The following is a 16,773-nucleotide window of genomic DNA, read 5'->3' as shown; positions in this document are numbered from 1 at the left end:
TATGTAATAAAAATATTAAAAAAAAAAAAAAGAATATCTAGGCTTACAAAGGGAGTTTGAAGCCAGCCATGGCCATATAGAGAGATACTGTCAAGGAGCAGACAGACAGACAGACAGACAGACATAGAAAGGGAGAAAAATATGTCTTACTTTTCGATAAAATACCTTTTGGTGCCAGCTGCTTTTCCCTTTTCTCTGGTAGCACACCTGCCAAAAATAATCTAAGGGTGGGGGGTTCTATTTTGGTGTACAGTTCAGGGGTGCAGTCCTTTGTGGCAGAGGCATCATGGCAGCAGGGGTGGGAGGGGTCTGGTCACATGGCTTCTGCAGTCAGGGATCAGAGAGGGCCGAGCAAGCGCTCAGGATCAGCTTCCTGGCTCCTTGTTCACTCTAGCAGTCCAGCCAGGGGAATGGTGTCTCCTGCTTCTAGGGAGGGTTGGCCCGATTCAATGAATTCAATCTAGAGAATTCCTCATAGGCATGGCCAGTGTCTAACCTAATCTAGAAGCTCCCTCACAGATATGTCTGAAGGTTTGTCGCCCCGAGGATTCCAAAGCCTGTCAAATTGACAATAAATGTTGACCAACAGCTTGCCTTCATTTCCAATCTTTTCTGTCATATGTAAATCTTCTCCATAGCATGCACAGACTTGATTGAAATAACTGTTCATTTACTTATTTCTCCCTTGAAACATAATAACCTCCCTAGGGAAGAGACATTAGCCTTTGAAGTACTCTATCTGCACAGCTGGACACACTACTTGGCACACCACTGTGTTTAAAGAATCACTGAATGGAAAAGAAAGAAGTAAAGGAAACGTGTTTCAACTTGGATAAATGTTTAGGTTTAGTTTTCAAGGTGAAAATATTTCAGGATTGATGTGTTTGATAATGTCAGACTCTTTTAACCATGGATATCTGTATTGATCAGAGTGCTGGAAACTGTAGGCAACTTCCTACCACAGTGAAGAGTTCTAATTTTAAAAAAGTATTATGAATGTTTCATTAGCATATAATATTGAATTCCATTTGACTTCATAGTCATATATATGTAATAAGTCAAATATACCTTATTATTAATCACCTCCCAGCTGACCTTCCATGTGCAGTTTCCTTACCTCAGAAAGTCCCCAATCTGCTTTCATGTCATACATAAATGTACATACACACACATGCATAAGTAAATACACACACACACATATGTGTGTGTATGCATACATATGATAGGTTATTAAATATATGTTGGATATAGGGAAGCAACACCCACTATCTTACATTTTTAATTCATTTTCTTGTGTCTGTGTGTGTGTGTATGTATGTATGCATGCATGCATACAGGTACTCATATGTTTCATCACAGGAGTGGAGGTCAGGGCTCACATTTGGTGCCAGCTCTCTCCTTCCATCTTGCAGAGGCATGCCCTTTTTTCGCTTTTGCCGCCATGCTAAGTGACCATGCAATTCTAGACTATTTTTCTCCTTGCCCTCATCTCATTGTGAGGGTGCTGGGGCTTGAGAAGCCCACCGTTGGATGTAGATTTAATGTGGCTTCCAGGGATCAGTCCACAACCCTCAGGCTTGTGCAGCAATGCTGTAGGCCACTGAGCAATCTCATGGCTCTATTTTCTCTGTCTTTGCCCCTCTTCTTGCTCTTCTCCCCACTTCCCTTTAGCCTTCTTCATCCCCACTGATAGTCTTTCTCCGTTTATCCCCAATGTGTGTGTGTGTATGTCTATGTGTGTCTGTGTGTCTGTGTCTGGGTGTGTACCATTTTCTTTATCCACTCATCTAGTGGTGGATATCTGTGTTGATTCCATATCTTGGTAGCAATAAACATGTATATGCCAGGATCTCTCATCTGCTTCAATTTCAACAGGTCCGGTATTTTTATTTAAGGCAGTGGTTCTCAACCTCTCTAAATGCTCCTTTAATACAATTCCTCATGTTGCGGTGACCCCGAAGCATAAAATTATTTCACTGCTACTTCATACCTGTGATTTTGTCGCTGTTATAAACCAGAATGTAAATATCTGATGTGTGACATGATTAGGGTTTTATTGCTCTGAGGAGATACTGTGACCACTGTAACTCTTATAAGGAAAACATTTAACTGGGGTTGGCTTACAGTTCAGAGGTTTGGTCCATTGTCATCATGGTAGGGAGCATAGTTGAAGGTAGGTAGAAATGCTGCTGGAAAAGATGCTGAGAGTTCCACATCTTGAGCTGTAGGCAGCAGGTAAAAACTGAGTCACACTAGGCCTTGACCTCAAAGCCTGCCCCCAGTTGCCACTTTCTCTAAAGGCCACACCTACTCCAACAAGCCCACACTTCCTAATATTGCCACTCCCTTTGGGTCTCTGGCAATCATTTTCATTCACACTACCACACGCCCCCCAAAGTGGTTATAACACACAGGTTGAGAACTGTGGATTTAAGGATTTATTCTATAGTCACCTGAAAAATGCATATCAATTCATCAGGTATATGACTCCTTACCTAAGTGTTAGAGAAAGTTAATATATCTACAGTAACAAATGTTTAGAGAGAGGCTTATCACACTAGGAGAATGCCTTATATTTATGTGCTGTGATGCTTTGGGAAAGGGAGTAAGCTATCTTCATGTCTCCCACAGTAGAGCCAAGGTCTGGAATTCGTTAATGGCTTCAGCTCAGTTCTGAGCTGCATCCTGTCTTCCCATTAAGCAGATATCACTGTAGAAGCGATGGATTATGATAGATTATGTTTCATAATGAATCTGTGCTTCAGAAAGAGAAATATCAATATTAACCAAAGCCCCTAGTATATCTCATAATTTATGTAATAAAGCATCAGGTTTCCCCACACCTTTAATGTAGAAATCACTGTATACCATTCAGTCTCTGCCAGCTGTGAGTGAGGAGCAGGGAGTTTCAGGTTAGATCGTCAAGCAGGAAAGGAAGAAATATCCAGAGTGAAACAGTAACTGAAGCTTTTATGCACTACGTTAGCACGCTGGCAACTGAAGCGCTATCAACTATGGACCATGTATTCAGAAATAACATATTCAGAATGCAGGTTTCACAGTCAATAGACTTTTCTATAGGATTTTCATATGTAACATGAACTCTTCATTTTTTTCAGATAAGGTTTTGAAATCATAACTATAGTCATATATATAAGTCTATCTACAATTTTTAAATTTGTTTTTAAAATAGCATGCAAAATAATGGGTTTGGAGGCTGGAGAGATGGGTCAGTGATGAAGAACAGTTGCTCATGTAGAAGCCCTGAGTTTGCTACCCAGCACCCACATCAGTTGGACCTTTTCTGGCCTCTGCAGACACTGCACTCACCTGCACAAACTCTTCCACACACATGCACATAATTAAAAACATAAATCTTTAAAAGTCATCACAATAACATAGTAATGGGTTTCATGATGACATTTCAAACATGTGTCTCATTCTACATGGTTCTAGTGTGTTTTCCTCCCTCAACTTCTTCCCCATCTCAGTGTATTCTAATTGCTGTTCCCTCAAGTGTTTCCCTATCCTTTCCCCCTGCTTCCTTCTTAAGGTCTCTCCTTCCCCTCTGATGATCTTTATTTCTAATTTAATTACATACAGAAAAGAAAATCCAGGAAGTGAAAGACCTCTATGTTAAAAGTTTAAGAGAAGAAAAACCTAAGAAACCACCAGAAGATGGAAAGACTTCACATGCTACTGGACTGACAGAAATAACACAAAGTGCCATATTACCAAAGTGATCTACAGATCAAATCCAGCTCCCATCAAAATCTTAAGATCTAGAAAAAACAATGCTAAAATTCCCATGGAATAACCTAAGACCCTGAACATCCAAAGCAATCCACAGAGGAAACAGCCATGCTGGCATGTCACACACAGTCTGAAATTGTGCCACAAAGGCCGCAGTGACAAAAACAATATGGCACTGACACACACACACACACACATACACACACACACACACACACACACACACACACACAGAGTTATGCTTATATCCTTATGTGATCCTCAGCAAATTTATTCTTCATATTCTGGATAAACGACTGCTTCATCTGCATCACATCTTCATAGAAGAGGCGACAATTTAGTTCACTAGATCCACACAAACATAGCTACAAGTTACATGTATCTATAGGAAGATGGAGGAACAGGAACACATCCACAGAATAGGATAACCATATAAAATGATCTGTGAGTTTATTCTTACTTTAAAATGGCTACCCAAAGGCCATAAAAGCCAAGGCCTCCACATATACATAATATTTTTTCCAACTGTGTGAACACCGATTTCCTGTGATTTTCAGTAAAACACAGGTGCATAGGTATGAAATGTTGGCTTTTTGAAAGTCAGAGGAGTTTCCCACTGACTCAATAAACTCCACATTCACTTTGGAAGTTTGTTTATAGAATCTTTCACATGAGGTCAAGGAGTGCTACCATGTTCAAATGACTGAACCACAGAGGCTCAGACTTCTAGAACTGGGAAAGGCATCAAGAGGGTTATCTTGTGGGTTATATAGTTCTTTGAGAGACAGAGATGTAATCTTAGTGCATAGTGACTGTTGCAGTGAATGTACATGCACGTGTGCACGCACATGAATGCCAGAAGCCAACCTCAGTTATCTTCTTTGGGGTACCATCACTGTGGTTTTTTGAGACAGCAGCTGTCATTTATCTAGAACTCATCAATTCTAGGTTGGCTGACCAGCAAGAAAGATCTGGTAAACTGTAGGAGCCATCTCCCCAGAGGTAAGATTATAAACACAGGTCACCACAACTGACTTTATTTCTTTAAACATGGGTTCTGGGAGTTGGACTCAGGACCTCATTTTTCCAGCAAACCTTCTCCCCATCTCTTCTACAAGGAATTGTTTCATGTGGCAAATCAATGAAATAAGCTAATGTCACCAGAATAAATATTTCAATAATGCTTTGAAATTCCATGTGTTATTTTCAGTGAATAGACATGAATCTACAGTATTTCTCTCTCATGTCTGTCTGTGCAGGAATACATGGACTCTAACAAATGCATCGAACACCTGCTGGCACAACTCAGGGAGCAACACAGAAGTCTCTGGCGGTGAGTTAATTCAAACTTCAATCTTTCTCGACTCAGGTAGTAATCTGCATAGCTCTGGAATTTAAAAGTGTCATTTGTACAGTGATGGGTTTTGAACCCAGTCCTTGGACAGTCAAGGCAAGCATTTTAACTTGTGTGCTTAATTCTTGTAACTGGCTTTGTCATGGAGCAGGGGGTGTGGTTAAATGTAGCTCCTTCTACTTAGTTCCAGAACTACCTAAGTACTGAAGCGTGTAGGAGCACCTTGCTTCCAAAACTGCCAGTCCTGGTCCCAGGAGGGCTCACATTGTACAAACAGTTGGAAACAGGGACAGGTTTCCAAATGTTCAGTGGCCAGAAATCAGTTCAATATGAAGCGGATGATGATTTTTCTGGCACTTCTGGCAGCATGCCCCTATGCTGTAGGCTCTGTTCTGAGTACACTGCAGACTTCCCAGTATGTCAAGCTATGCAGCGTTGCCATGCAGAGTCAGGACCCAGCGCAGTGTGCGTGTTAGAAGTTATCGTGTCTTTATTGTGCATTACATTTTATAATCTTAGAGAAACATGGTGGGTGTTTTTCATGTTCTCCAAGAGCAAAAGTGTTTAAGAGTTTCCTGTTTCCCACAGCATGAAAGCAACAAATTAATATATATCGAGACGGTGTCATATTAGAATGTTTCACTTTTAGATTGCTGTTTAAGTTTCTAACTTGGGTTCCATAAAATAACCTGCTACATGAATTTTGGCATGTGATTTGGACAGAAATTTCAGCTGTTTTTCTAAATAACCTGAGATATACTTCTGACTTTTTGAACTATGAATTTATATGAATATATAATGCTATTCCCCAAATTGACAGTTATGAAAATAAAGTACCAGTCGATTATGAAAGATGTGGAAGATGCTTTGTTTCTTACAGTGTCAAATATTCAGCCTAGATGTGATTGCTCATGTAAGAAATAAGCGCATCCATCCCATCAGCTTGCAGAGTTACTGTTATATTTAATGAATGATAAAACTATACATCTATTGTATTTTATAAAAATAGCCTTAAGTACATTTATTATTTATTATTAGTAGATGTTTGATTTGGATATCAAGTTTGTATACCTGTGTATCTAGATTTACATAAAAATTTTAACAGTATAAAGAGGCCACAAGAAAAAATATGATCAAATGCATTGTATAAATTTAAAAAATAATTAAAATACTTAAAATGTTTTAAAATGAAGCCCTAACTTGGAGAATGGAAATTTATAATTAAAGCAAAGGAACAGCTGAGAGTTTGTCCTCAGGTCTAGGATTGCCAGAGTAAGCAGGTGGGAATGCCACATGGTGAACTTAGAATACGTCAGAAAGTCGACACAAATTCTCTACTAACTTCCCTATTCACAGATTATTGCTGCTTTCCTTCAGTGAAAAGTGGACAGGTTTCTGGTTCTTCCATTGAGAAGATTTGTCCTGGAAGGCTTCTGGGCAGTATTTTTTCCATGCTGAGATTGTGTTTTATGTGGAGGGCTCTGACTCTATGTTTAGAAAGTAATTTGAGACCTTTGTCCAAGCACCCTAGAATGGAAGTTGGTAACATGGGCTTAAACCTCCCAAGTCATTTAGTCATTCTCGGGTCCCCTGGGAATAAACTGGAAAGATGGCTGTCATGTGTTAGTTTTCTAGGGTCCTGTGAGTGTGCTCTTTGCAATCGCCATGATGGTGTTTGGATTGCTTTTCTTATGACCTCCGTATCTCTTGATAGTTTGAAATACATTTGCGAGTCCATTATTACACGCTGCAGGCTACATGAGTGTTGTCCTGCCTACTGCCTTTGTCCCAAGCGGGGAGGGCAAAGAAGCTCCCATAGTCATTTATTCATTTATGTATGTGTCCATTTTTACCTCTAGTTCCAGTTTGGGATAAAGTACTATATATTTTTCTTCATTCAGTGCATAATCTTTGGTCATAGTAATATATAAATCTTGCTCCATACATAAAAATACTACTGGGAAAATGTTTCAGTTGATTCATAAGTTTTGTTTTTTTAACTATATTTGTGTTAATTGGTAATATGACATGCACATAAATGTATTTTGGTCATATTCATTCTTCAACCATCTGTCTAGCTCCCGCAGATCCACCACTTACTTCTCTACCCACTTTCAACTTCTTGCCCTTTTTTTTATTAGATATTTTCTTTATTTACATTTCAAATGTTATCCCCTATCCTGGTTTGTCCTCCCCAAACCCCGTATCCTATCCCCCTATCCCCTGCTCACCAACCCACCCACTCCTACTTCCCTATCCTGGCATTCCCCTGTACTGGGGCACTGAGCCTTCTCAGTACCAAGGGCCTCTCCTCCTATTGATGTCCAACAAGGCCATCCTCTGCTACATATGCAGCTGGAGCCATGGGTCCCTCCATGTGTACCCTTTGGCTGTTGGGTTTAGTCCCAGGGAGCTCTGGGGGTACTGGTTGGTTCATATTGTTGTTCCTCCTATGGGGCTGCAAGCTCCTTCAACTCCTTCAGTTCTTTCTCTAGTAAATATATTTTTTATAACTCACCACATCTGAAGCGTGCTGCCCATGTACTTGTGGGTATGGGGCCATCCACTGGAGCATGGAGGACCTACCAGGAAACTTCCCTCTCTCAGCAATCACCAGCTCCTCAGCTGGGGGTGGGGCCTTGTAAACCCCTCCCCTCCATGTTGAAGGGCTTGATCTTGTGTGGGACTTGTGTAGGTAACCACAGCTGCTTTGAGTTCATAAGTGAGTTCATGGTTGTGCATGTGGAATTCTAAGGTTGATGTCAGGAAGCATCCTCATTGCTCTTTTAACACATCCTTGAGGCAGGGTCTTTCGGGCAAACCCAGAACATGTTGCTATAGCTGGTGTCATTAAACAGCTTGCTGTAAGGATCCTCTGTATCCACTCGAATTACAGGCAGACTGCTACACCCACTGATGTTTACATGGCTTTTCTGGAGATCTAAACTCTGATTCTCCTGTTTGTACAGCAAACACTAACCATGGAATTGTGTCTCTTGTCCACCAGTCATTTGCTTATTAGCTAATATGATATTAACAAGATTTGTTTTGGGGAACTATAACCTTCATAATTATTTGTTCTTAGTTTGTTCGTTTTTGGTAAACTAGAGCATACGTTAAACTAGCAACTATGTACAAAGCTGCAATGTTTAAGTTGTACTTTTCTATAGATCTATTTGAAAGCACATTTTAAAACTGATCTATGACATTTATAAAATTACATTTAAACTCCTTGTGTAGACTGTTCCCTATGCTCTGTCTTTCAAGAAATATATAGAGCAACAAAAAAATTGGAGTTTAATTTGGACAGTAAGTATTAACATATACTGTGTATACATCACATTGGAGGAATATGGTTTGCCATCTCTTTGAACCAAGTAACAACATGCATGGGAAAGGAATAGCTAATAAACATCATTGGTCTTAGACATGGCTGAGTTAAATCTCATTTCAAGCATGGTAAGCGAGCAGAGTTTTGTGTGCAAACTTCCACAGCGTTCTTTTTGGAGCAATAAAGCCTCAGGTACGATGTCAGAGGGTTCAATAGTCTCCTTCTATTTGAATAACAACAGAGGGTAATAATGCTATTTGAGTGGTCAGAGTGACTATCAGTGAAGAGATGGAAAAGGCTATCATGGAAAAAAAAAAGAAGAAGAAGACCAAGAATAGATTTCTAAACTTTATACTAAATCATGCAGTTACAGTTGCTTTTGTTTTCCAAACTGACCCTGACTTGACTGACTTGAAGTGGGAGGGTTTGTCATGGTCTAAGGTGATATCAGAACTTCTAAGAATACATGAATGTCAAGGATTGGTGTGTAAAGTCCTTCCTGGTGATGATCAGGTTTTGTGAACACTTTACTCATGAATCACATAGACCTATGCTGTCTGGGGGATCTTGAGAAAATCCTTGTGTCATGTACCTGAGCTTAACTAGAGTGTCTGAAATTAGACAAACTCCCCTTAAGTCATAGCCTCATGTGTTTATCGTGCCGGTGATTGGTGACTGCTACAATTATCATAGGGGGGGTGAACCTTTTATTGTGGCTCCTCACATTAACTGATGTACTAAAATTGTACATAAGTATATTATAATTTTAGAGTCAAGTACTTGAATATATTTAACTGGCAATTTCCAGGTCAGTGAAAGACTCTATCTCAAACAGTGAGCTGACAGGCCTCCACGGAATGGAATCTAAAGTTGTCATCTGGCCTTTATGTACATGTATATGCATGTGCACATATAAACATTTACACAGGCATATATACTCACGGAAAAATATTTTTAGTTTCCTTAGCTTCACTGAGGAAGTTCAGGCTTTACTTGTTTTTTCAGCATCTGCAATGACACAAAAATATATTGTAATCATCCTCAAGGTAGCTATGTTATTTTGGGTTCCTGTTTAGTGTATTATAAAAATAGTCCTATCATCTGTCTTTGAGATGTGGAATTATATGGGAATTTGTGGAGCTCAAATACAGCCATCCAACAATAACAGACATTTAGGTTCAATCTCTTTGGTACCAGCAAATTCTTTTTAAAAAGGCAAATATTTATGGATGCATAAAAAGAAATGGATGGAATCAGAATCTACAATTAAATCTAAACCCTCTTAAATATATAATAAAGTCCGTTTTTCCCTCTGTACCTTCCTAATTGACCTTAAAAATGGATGTGGTTTGGAAAAATTGCTCAGCAGTTAGAAGCACTTGCTGCTTAAACAGAAGACCTGGGTTAGGTTCCCAGCGGCCATATTGGGCGCCTCACCAGTGCCTGTAACTCTGGCTTCAGCAGCTCCAACATCCTCTCCTGGCCTCTGTAGTTTCTGTGTTCATTGTACTTATGTGCCTGCAACATCCCTGCATGCACAGAACTAAAAATAAAATCTTCAAAATACCCACATGACATGTATATTAGTTAATGTCAAACCACACTCTTGATTTCCTCTGTCTTAATTTGTTCTGATATGGTAAGTTAACATTAAGATGAAAGTTTTTTTTTTTTTTGTATGTGATGATTTTTATAAACCCTACAATTTCTGATTTGGCTAAATATCTTTGATTGACATGAAAGATCATAAGAAAAATAATAGTAGAAAATATCTCTAACACTTGATAAAAATCTTTATCCATTTGTAGCCTCAAGAGTTTAGAATTTATAGACAATTGGAAATCACAAATTGAACTCATGAATATTCATGAATGAATTTATACTTTCATCCTACATGTGAAATATGTGCGGAACAGTGGCAGTGGCGTACTTTCCCAGCTATGGAAAGAGGAGGAGACTAAGGGATGGGAGGCCTTTTGTCTTAGCCTGTCATAACTAGCAAATGAACAATCCTCAGGATGAGTTCCTTTCTCTATAGAAAGAAGCTGTCACTATAGCTAATATTCTAGCTTTCTGTGGCAAACACCATGACCAGCAGCAGCTTACAAGAGGAAGTAATTTATTTGATTTATACTTCCATCACTGAGGAATGTAAGGGCAGAAACTCAAACAGGAACTGGAATCAGAAATGACAAAGGAACACTGTTGGTTAGCTCACTCTCAAGTTCATGCTTAGCCAGCTTTTTTATAGAGCCCAGGGTTACCTGCTTAGGGGATGGTGCTGCCCACAGTAACAATCAAGACAGAAATTCCCCTGGGCTAACCTTGTGCAGGTAATTCCTCAATCTCAAGACTTGCCTCCTATATTTGTCTAGGTGGTGTCAAATAAAGGTCACTAGGAGACTTACTGTTTTAGAGTTCAAAGCATCAAGACTACAGCAATTGCTTGTAGTGTAGTATATTGTATTTATGGAAATATATACTTAACAAATATCTTTTATGCTAGTCATTTGATAATCCCAAATACTGTGTGAGGGTACTATATAATATGGGACAAAAGTTTGAAGAATTTACTAGAAATAACTAATCAAAACAGATTTAACAGGTTTCCAATAACTCACCAGATAATGTTTAAGTTATCCCTTTTGGATTTTCTAAGTCATAATTGAGACACTCTAGATCTACTGTAAGAAATAAAAAGTTCAGGCTGAAGAAATGCTTGCTACACAAACATAAGAATCTGAGTGTGATCCCTAACACCTGTAGAGCTGTGATAGGCAGCCTATTTTGGTTGAGTGAGGCTTGCTCCGGCAACCCAGTAGAAGACTCTTCAAGGGACTGAAAAGTGAACCTCGTTCCCAGAGTCAGGTGCCTGACACCACAGAGCCCCCAACTCCATAACTGTGTGACTATAAGTCACCCAGACAATGTTCCAAGCTTCTGGCATTCTGGCTAGACTCCACCCCAACAGTTACTTGACTATAGCCAGGCATGCTTCTCCCCACAGTTACCTGATAGCCCAGCCCACTATACAAGGGGCTGCTTGACCCCTCCTCGCCTCTCTTTAAGCTTTCACCTTTCTTACTCTCATCACTAGCTCTCCTTCTCTCTCTCCTTTCCCCAGGTATCCATGTGGCCATGGCCGGCTTCTCTTTCTACCTTCTATCTTTCTCCTGCCTTTCAACAATAATGCTATAAAACCATAGACTGTCTCTGCTCATCAAGGTCTGCCATGTTCAAATGATAAGATAGGCTTTACCTAAGGAGCTGTGTCTAACCTCCCACCAGAAGGCCTTCCTGCAGCCACAGACTGGACCAAGGACTCTCATGGGCCACCCCCATTCTGTTCTTAGTTCTTCAGAGGGGTCCAGTGGTGCCTGGGATGCCCAAATCTGAGAACCTGGTACCTAAGACTGCCCCTTGTCCAGCACCCACCCATCTGGGATTCCGTGGATTCCCAGAGCCAGACACTCACCCCTGTCCTGCAAACACCTACATAAAAATGAAGGCATGGAGGCCTGCTCGTGATCCTAGTGCTAAGGAGGTGGAAACAGTGGAGTGGAGCCTGTGGAGATCACTGAGGTCCTCTTTCCAGTGAGAGATTGTGTCTCAGAATTCCAAGGTTGACCTCTAGCATATTCTCGGTGTGTGTGTCTCTGTCTCTGTCTTTCTCTCTCTGTCTCTCTCTCACTCACTCACACACACACACACACACACATACACACACACACAAAGGTCTCTATGACCATAATAAGACAACCATATTTGGAGAGGACCAGGGCATCCATGCATAGATGCATAGACTTAAGTCCACCAAACATGGTGGTTAGTTTTTTGTCACCTTGACACTTCCCAAGTGTTCACCTGGGAAGAGGGAATTTCAAATGAGAAATTGCTTCCATCAGATTGGCCTGTGGGGCATGTTTATAGGGATTTTCTTAATCGCTAATTGATGTGAGAGAGCCACAATCACTATGGACAGGCCACCACTGGGCATTTGGGGGCCAGACATCAATGAAAGGCAATTGACTGTGAGCCTGGAAACAACCCAGAAAGCAACACTGGCTTAGTCTCTGTTTCCATCCCAGTCTGCAGGCTCCTGCTTTGAGTTTCCTGTCCTGATGTCCCTCAGCGATGGGCCTCATGAAAGTGTAAACTAAATAAACTTTTTTGTCCTCATGTTGGTTTGGTCAGTGCTTTTCACAGAAAGAGAAAGCACACTGGGGCACCATGTTCATAAACACTAAGTTCAACAAACTACCACTTCCTTGTCATAGGGATAAAGGTTGTCATTGGATTTCATGGTGTTTAAGATAATCCTGGACTGTTACTCATTACTTGCTAGGAACACACATATTGTGACAACCCAAAATATCTGCAGATATTTCCCTAGAATTTACCAGAGGACATTAATATCTCATCTCTTGTAGAGAACCGGTGCTTTAAATAATCATGCATGGAAGCATTGCCCTAAGTATAGACTGCAGAAACACCAACACCTTGGGTCACTACAGATAATTTAAGAAAATAGGCCATGTCCAAGTAAATTGAAAACATTAGGTGACACCTACTTGTAAACTTGGCAATTGCCGAATTTCTCAGGGGGTTGGCCTTATTCATATGTTATACATATATGGGGGGGGCAACGGAGAAAGATACTCCATGCCCACCTCAAGTCTTCATGAATGAGCACATCCACATCTACACATACCTCATACATGCATATGTAAAAACTACCCCCAATCCAATCCATTTTGGAACATGTCCTATAATTGTGCTACTAAGAAGCAGTCCTTAGGGCATTGTATTTATTAGTCTTGACATCTAACAATATAACATATAAAACTCAAATCATCTTCCATATTTTTCACCCTGAAGATAATGGGCTAGAAGGTTGATAGTGAGGCATAATGACAATGTGACATGTATATATTGTTGGCAAGAGAAAGGGTGATTCAGAAAAGCCAGAGCCAAGCTCTCTCCTGCTCTGTCTGTCTGTCTGTCTGTCTGTCCCTCTCTGTTTGTATGAGTATGTGTGAGAGAGTATATGTGGTGTGTGTGTGTGTGTGTGTGTGAGTGTGTGTGTGTGTGTGTGTGTGTGTGTGTGTGTGTAGGCAGAAGGACATCTCAGCTGGTATTCCTTCAGTGCTGTCAATCTTGATTTTTTTTCCAGACAGTCTCTCTCACTGGCTTGGAACTCCTCAATTGCCCTGGGCTGTTAAGGCCAGTGAGCTCCAGGGATCCACTGGCCTCCACTTCCATAGTGCTGAGCTTACAGATGCATGCCACCATGCCTGGCTTCTTATCATAGGTTCTGCTGATCCAGGCTCAGGTTCTCATGCTTGCATGGGAAGTAGTTCATTGAATGAGCCATGTCCTCAGACTGAAACTCTAGGGATTTTTGTTTCATTTTGTTTCCTCACCCTCTCCTCTCTGAAGGGCAGACAAAACCTTGATACCTAATTCCAAGAATCTATAAAATATTGACTACGAACTGTTTGCTTTGAGAAAGCACTTAACTCCTGCTTCCTGTGGGGCACGGTTCCTGCACTGCCAGAAAGACTGAAGCACTTAATTGATCAACATGTACAGAACCTGCTAGAAAAAGAGGCCGGAGGCGCCTCCCTTCTAGCCATCAAAGAGTTTTAACAAAATTCTTGAAACCTAGAAGTTCTCCTTTGCTCTTTGGTTTATCTGTGATCCCTACTCTAAAAGAAAAGAGTATTTGCAATTAATACAACTTGCTTTCATTCTCTGGATTTGTATGCTGTCCCAAGGAAATGGAGACGGACATAAAATGACCCTCATCCCAGATATTCCTCCATGCTCTCTGTAACAGTGATGTCAGTTTACATTTTCCGGCAGAAGTTTTGGCATCCATGCCTCTAAAGCTTACTTCCAGGAAAGAATTCTTTCCGTAACACAGACAGAATTCCACTTTTAGATCATCTCAGTGGGTGAAGGTGCTTGTTGTTAAGCTTGGTGACATGAGTTCCGTTTCTGGGACCCACATAGGAGAAGGAGAGACCTGATTCCCATTGTTTGTCTTCAGACCTCCACAGATACAGAATGGCAATACACATATGCACATACAGACTATGTTAAAGGGATATTTTTTAAAACTTGCTTTTGCAATTATTTATTTATTTATTTATTTATTTATTTATTTATTTATTGTGTGTTTCTGTCTCTATGTCTAAAATAATATTAAAACTGCCTGCTGGAAGCCATGAGAAGTTCGTAATGATCTATTGAAAAGGTTGGCTTGCACTTGTAAAGCACAGGTACAAACAAGAATTAATCCTGTTTAGCGTCAGTCTCTGACTATCCCAGAGATTTCCATCCCATGTATCTTGGCTCTTATATTATTCAGCCTCTTCACGTGTTAGTATGCCTCTCTCCTCATGGGGTTAATGCATGGAGACTAAGGAGCCATGAGTATTAAATGCTTGCCTCTGCTGGAATCATAGACCTCCACTGGGGAGGGGGATTTTAATTGGCAACATGCAAACTTTCTCTGCATGCATCTTTAACAGTGGACACAGAATAAAATAAGAACTGTAGTTGGTTTAAATCCCTTCAGGAGATAAAGAGGCTATCTCTGGGGGGTTAGATGTGCAGCAGACACAGAATTCCATGCTCTCTAACAGCAATGAGAGCTAGCAGTGCCTTATGCCAACTCTGTAACAGCTCCTGGATTCCTCCCCAAAGCAACAGGAGACCAGGGTATTGAGCTATCTATTGCTTCTCCTCCTCTAAACCCTTGTGCTAAATTTCTAAATCATAGTTTTGTTCTCCGCAAAGTGCAAGACCCATGCCTCCCTCTGGACAGTCATCAATGCCATTTCCCCAATTACCCACCAGGAATTGTTTACGAGAGTCAGACAATTCCAGTCCCCAACCAGGATAAGAGTTTAGTCTTTAAGCCACACCTTCTGCCCAGCACAGAGGATAATGAAGCTGGGCATTGGCTCATGCTTCAATAGCTATGTCAGCACTGGACCATCCTAAAGAAGATGACAGGTTAAGCCATATACCCAGGGATTACTTAACATCAACTACAGGACCTACTTTAGGGAGTAAGGGTATGTTCAGCCTTCATGTTCTGAAGCCACTTAAGGAGACACATCACTACCTTCCTAGGCTCATAGCAGACTTTATTTGGGTGATTTGTGTATGTCTGCTTTCTTGCTTATTTAGGGAATGCCCAGTATTTGAATAAAAGTCATCTAGGGCCAAGAAAACAATTGAAGGTTCAGCTATACCAAGGATGATGAGGAAGTCAGATCTAGTTTTATTTATATTTAACCCAATGAAGTACATTATAGACAGAGTTGCTAGATTAACCTATGGATGTATGAATGTGCCTTCTACTGTAATAGGAAAATACGTGTACTTTAATGATGGATGCTAGGTACCCAAAGCCTGTGTTGAAATACATTGTAGAAAAGGATCACAAATGACGTAAAGGGTTGCACTGCTGAGGGTTGAAGAGGTGACTTAGCTGGCAAAGAACTTGCCACCCAAGCATGAGCACCTTGCTCAGTCCCTGGAACCCACATTAGCTGGCAGCGACATGCCCTTGTATCCCACTGCAGACCAGGCAGAGGCAGGTGGATCTTAGGCTCAGTGACCAGCCAGCCTAATCTACATGATGAGTTCCAGCCCAGTGAGAGGACTTGTCCCCCCAAACAAGGTGGATGGTTCATGAGAAGGTTGTATTTTAGTCTCAAAACACACACACACACACACACACACACACCATGTAAATATACATTCACATATACATATACACACAAGAAAAATACATCTACTTTAAATAAAGTTATATTCTTCAAAAATAGTCTCAGATACATCAAACTCTGAAGTGATAATATTGGGGCGCACCAGAGACACAGGTAACCATGTCACCAATCTGAAGACATTTGTCTTGCTTGGCCCTCGTTATGCCTAGAATCACACTTATCAATGTAACAGCTAGGAACTTAATATAATTTGTTTGGAATTAAAGTAAAGAGCCCCAAGGAAAAGGCATCTTGTAGATTTATATGGGAAAATAAAGATTACAAACATTCCCCATGCAGTTGAAAGACAAACTCTAAGCAGGGTGGTCCAGTTGATAAAAATGCATTTGAGGAGCTCTGCAGTGTTCATGAAGTAACAGATGATAAAATGTCCCTCTTAATTTAGAAAGAGACATGAAATGGGTAATTTATAATGGATTTTTGTTTGTTTGTTTATTTATTTATTTATTTGCTCATGAATATAGGAGTGATTCTCTTTCTTTCTTTCTTTCTTTCTTTCTTTCTTTCTTTCTTTCTTTCTTTCTTTCTTT

The 16,773-nt window shown here is 40.4% G+C and overlaps 1 protein-coding gene across 1 annotated transcript in view; it reads left to right on the top strand.

The window, feature by feature from the left end:
* Nckap5 (NCK associated protein 5) overlaps positions 1-16,773 on the top strand; it is an 805,148-nt gene that overhangs the window by 199,598 nt on the left and 588,777 nt on the right. The window contains 1 exon segment of the mRNA XM_029471137.1: positions 5,013-5,086. Coding sequence (XP_029326997.1) covers positions 5,013-5,086 — 74 coding nt within the window.

This window comes from Mus caroli, chromosome 1, assembly GCF_900094665.2.
Source record: "Mus caroli chromosome 1, CAROLI_EIJ_v1.1, whole genome shotgun sequence".
Taxonomy (NCBI): Eukaryota; Metazoa; Chordata; class Mammalia; order Rodentia; family Muridae; genus Mus; species Mus caroli.
Note: the sequence above shows the minus strand (reverse complement) of the source record. Positions and strands in the feature narration are given on the sequence as shown.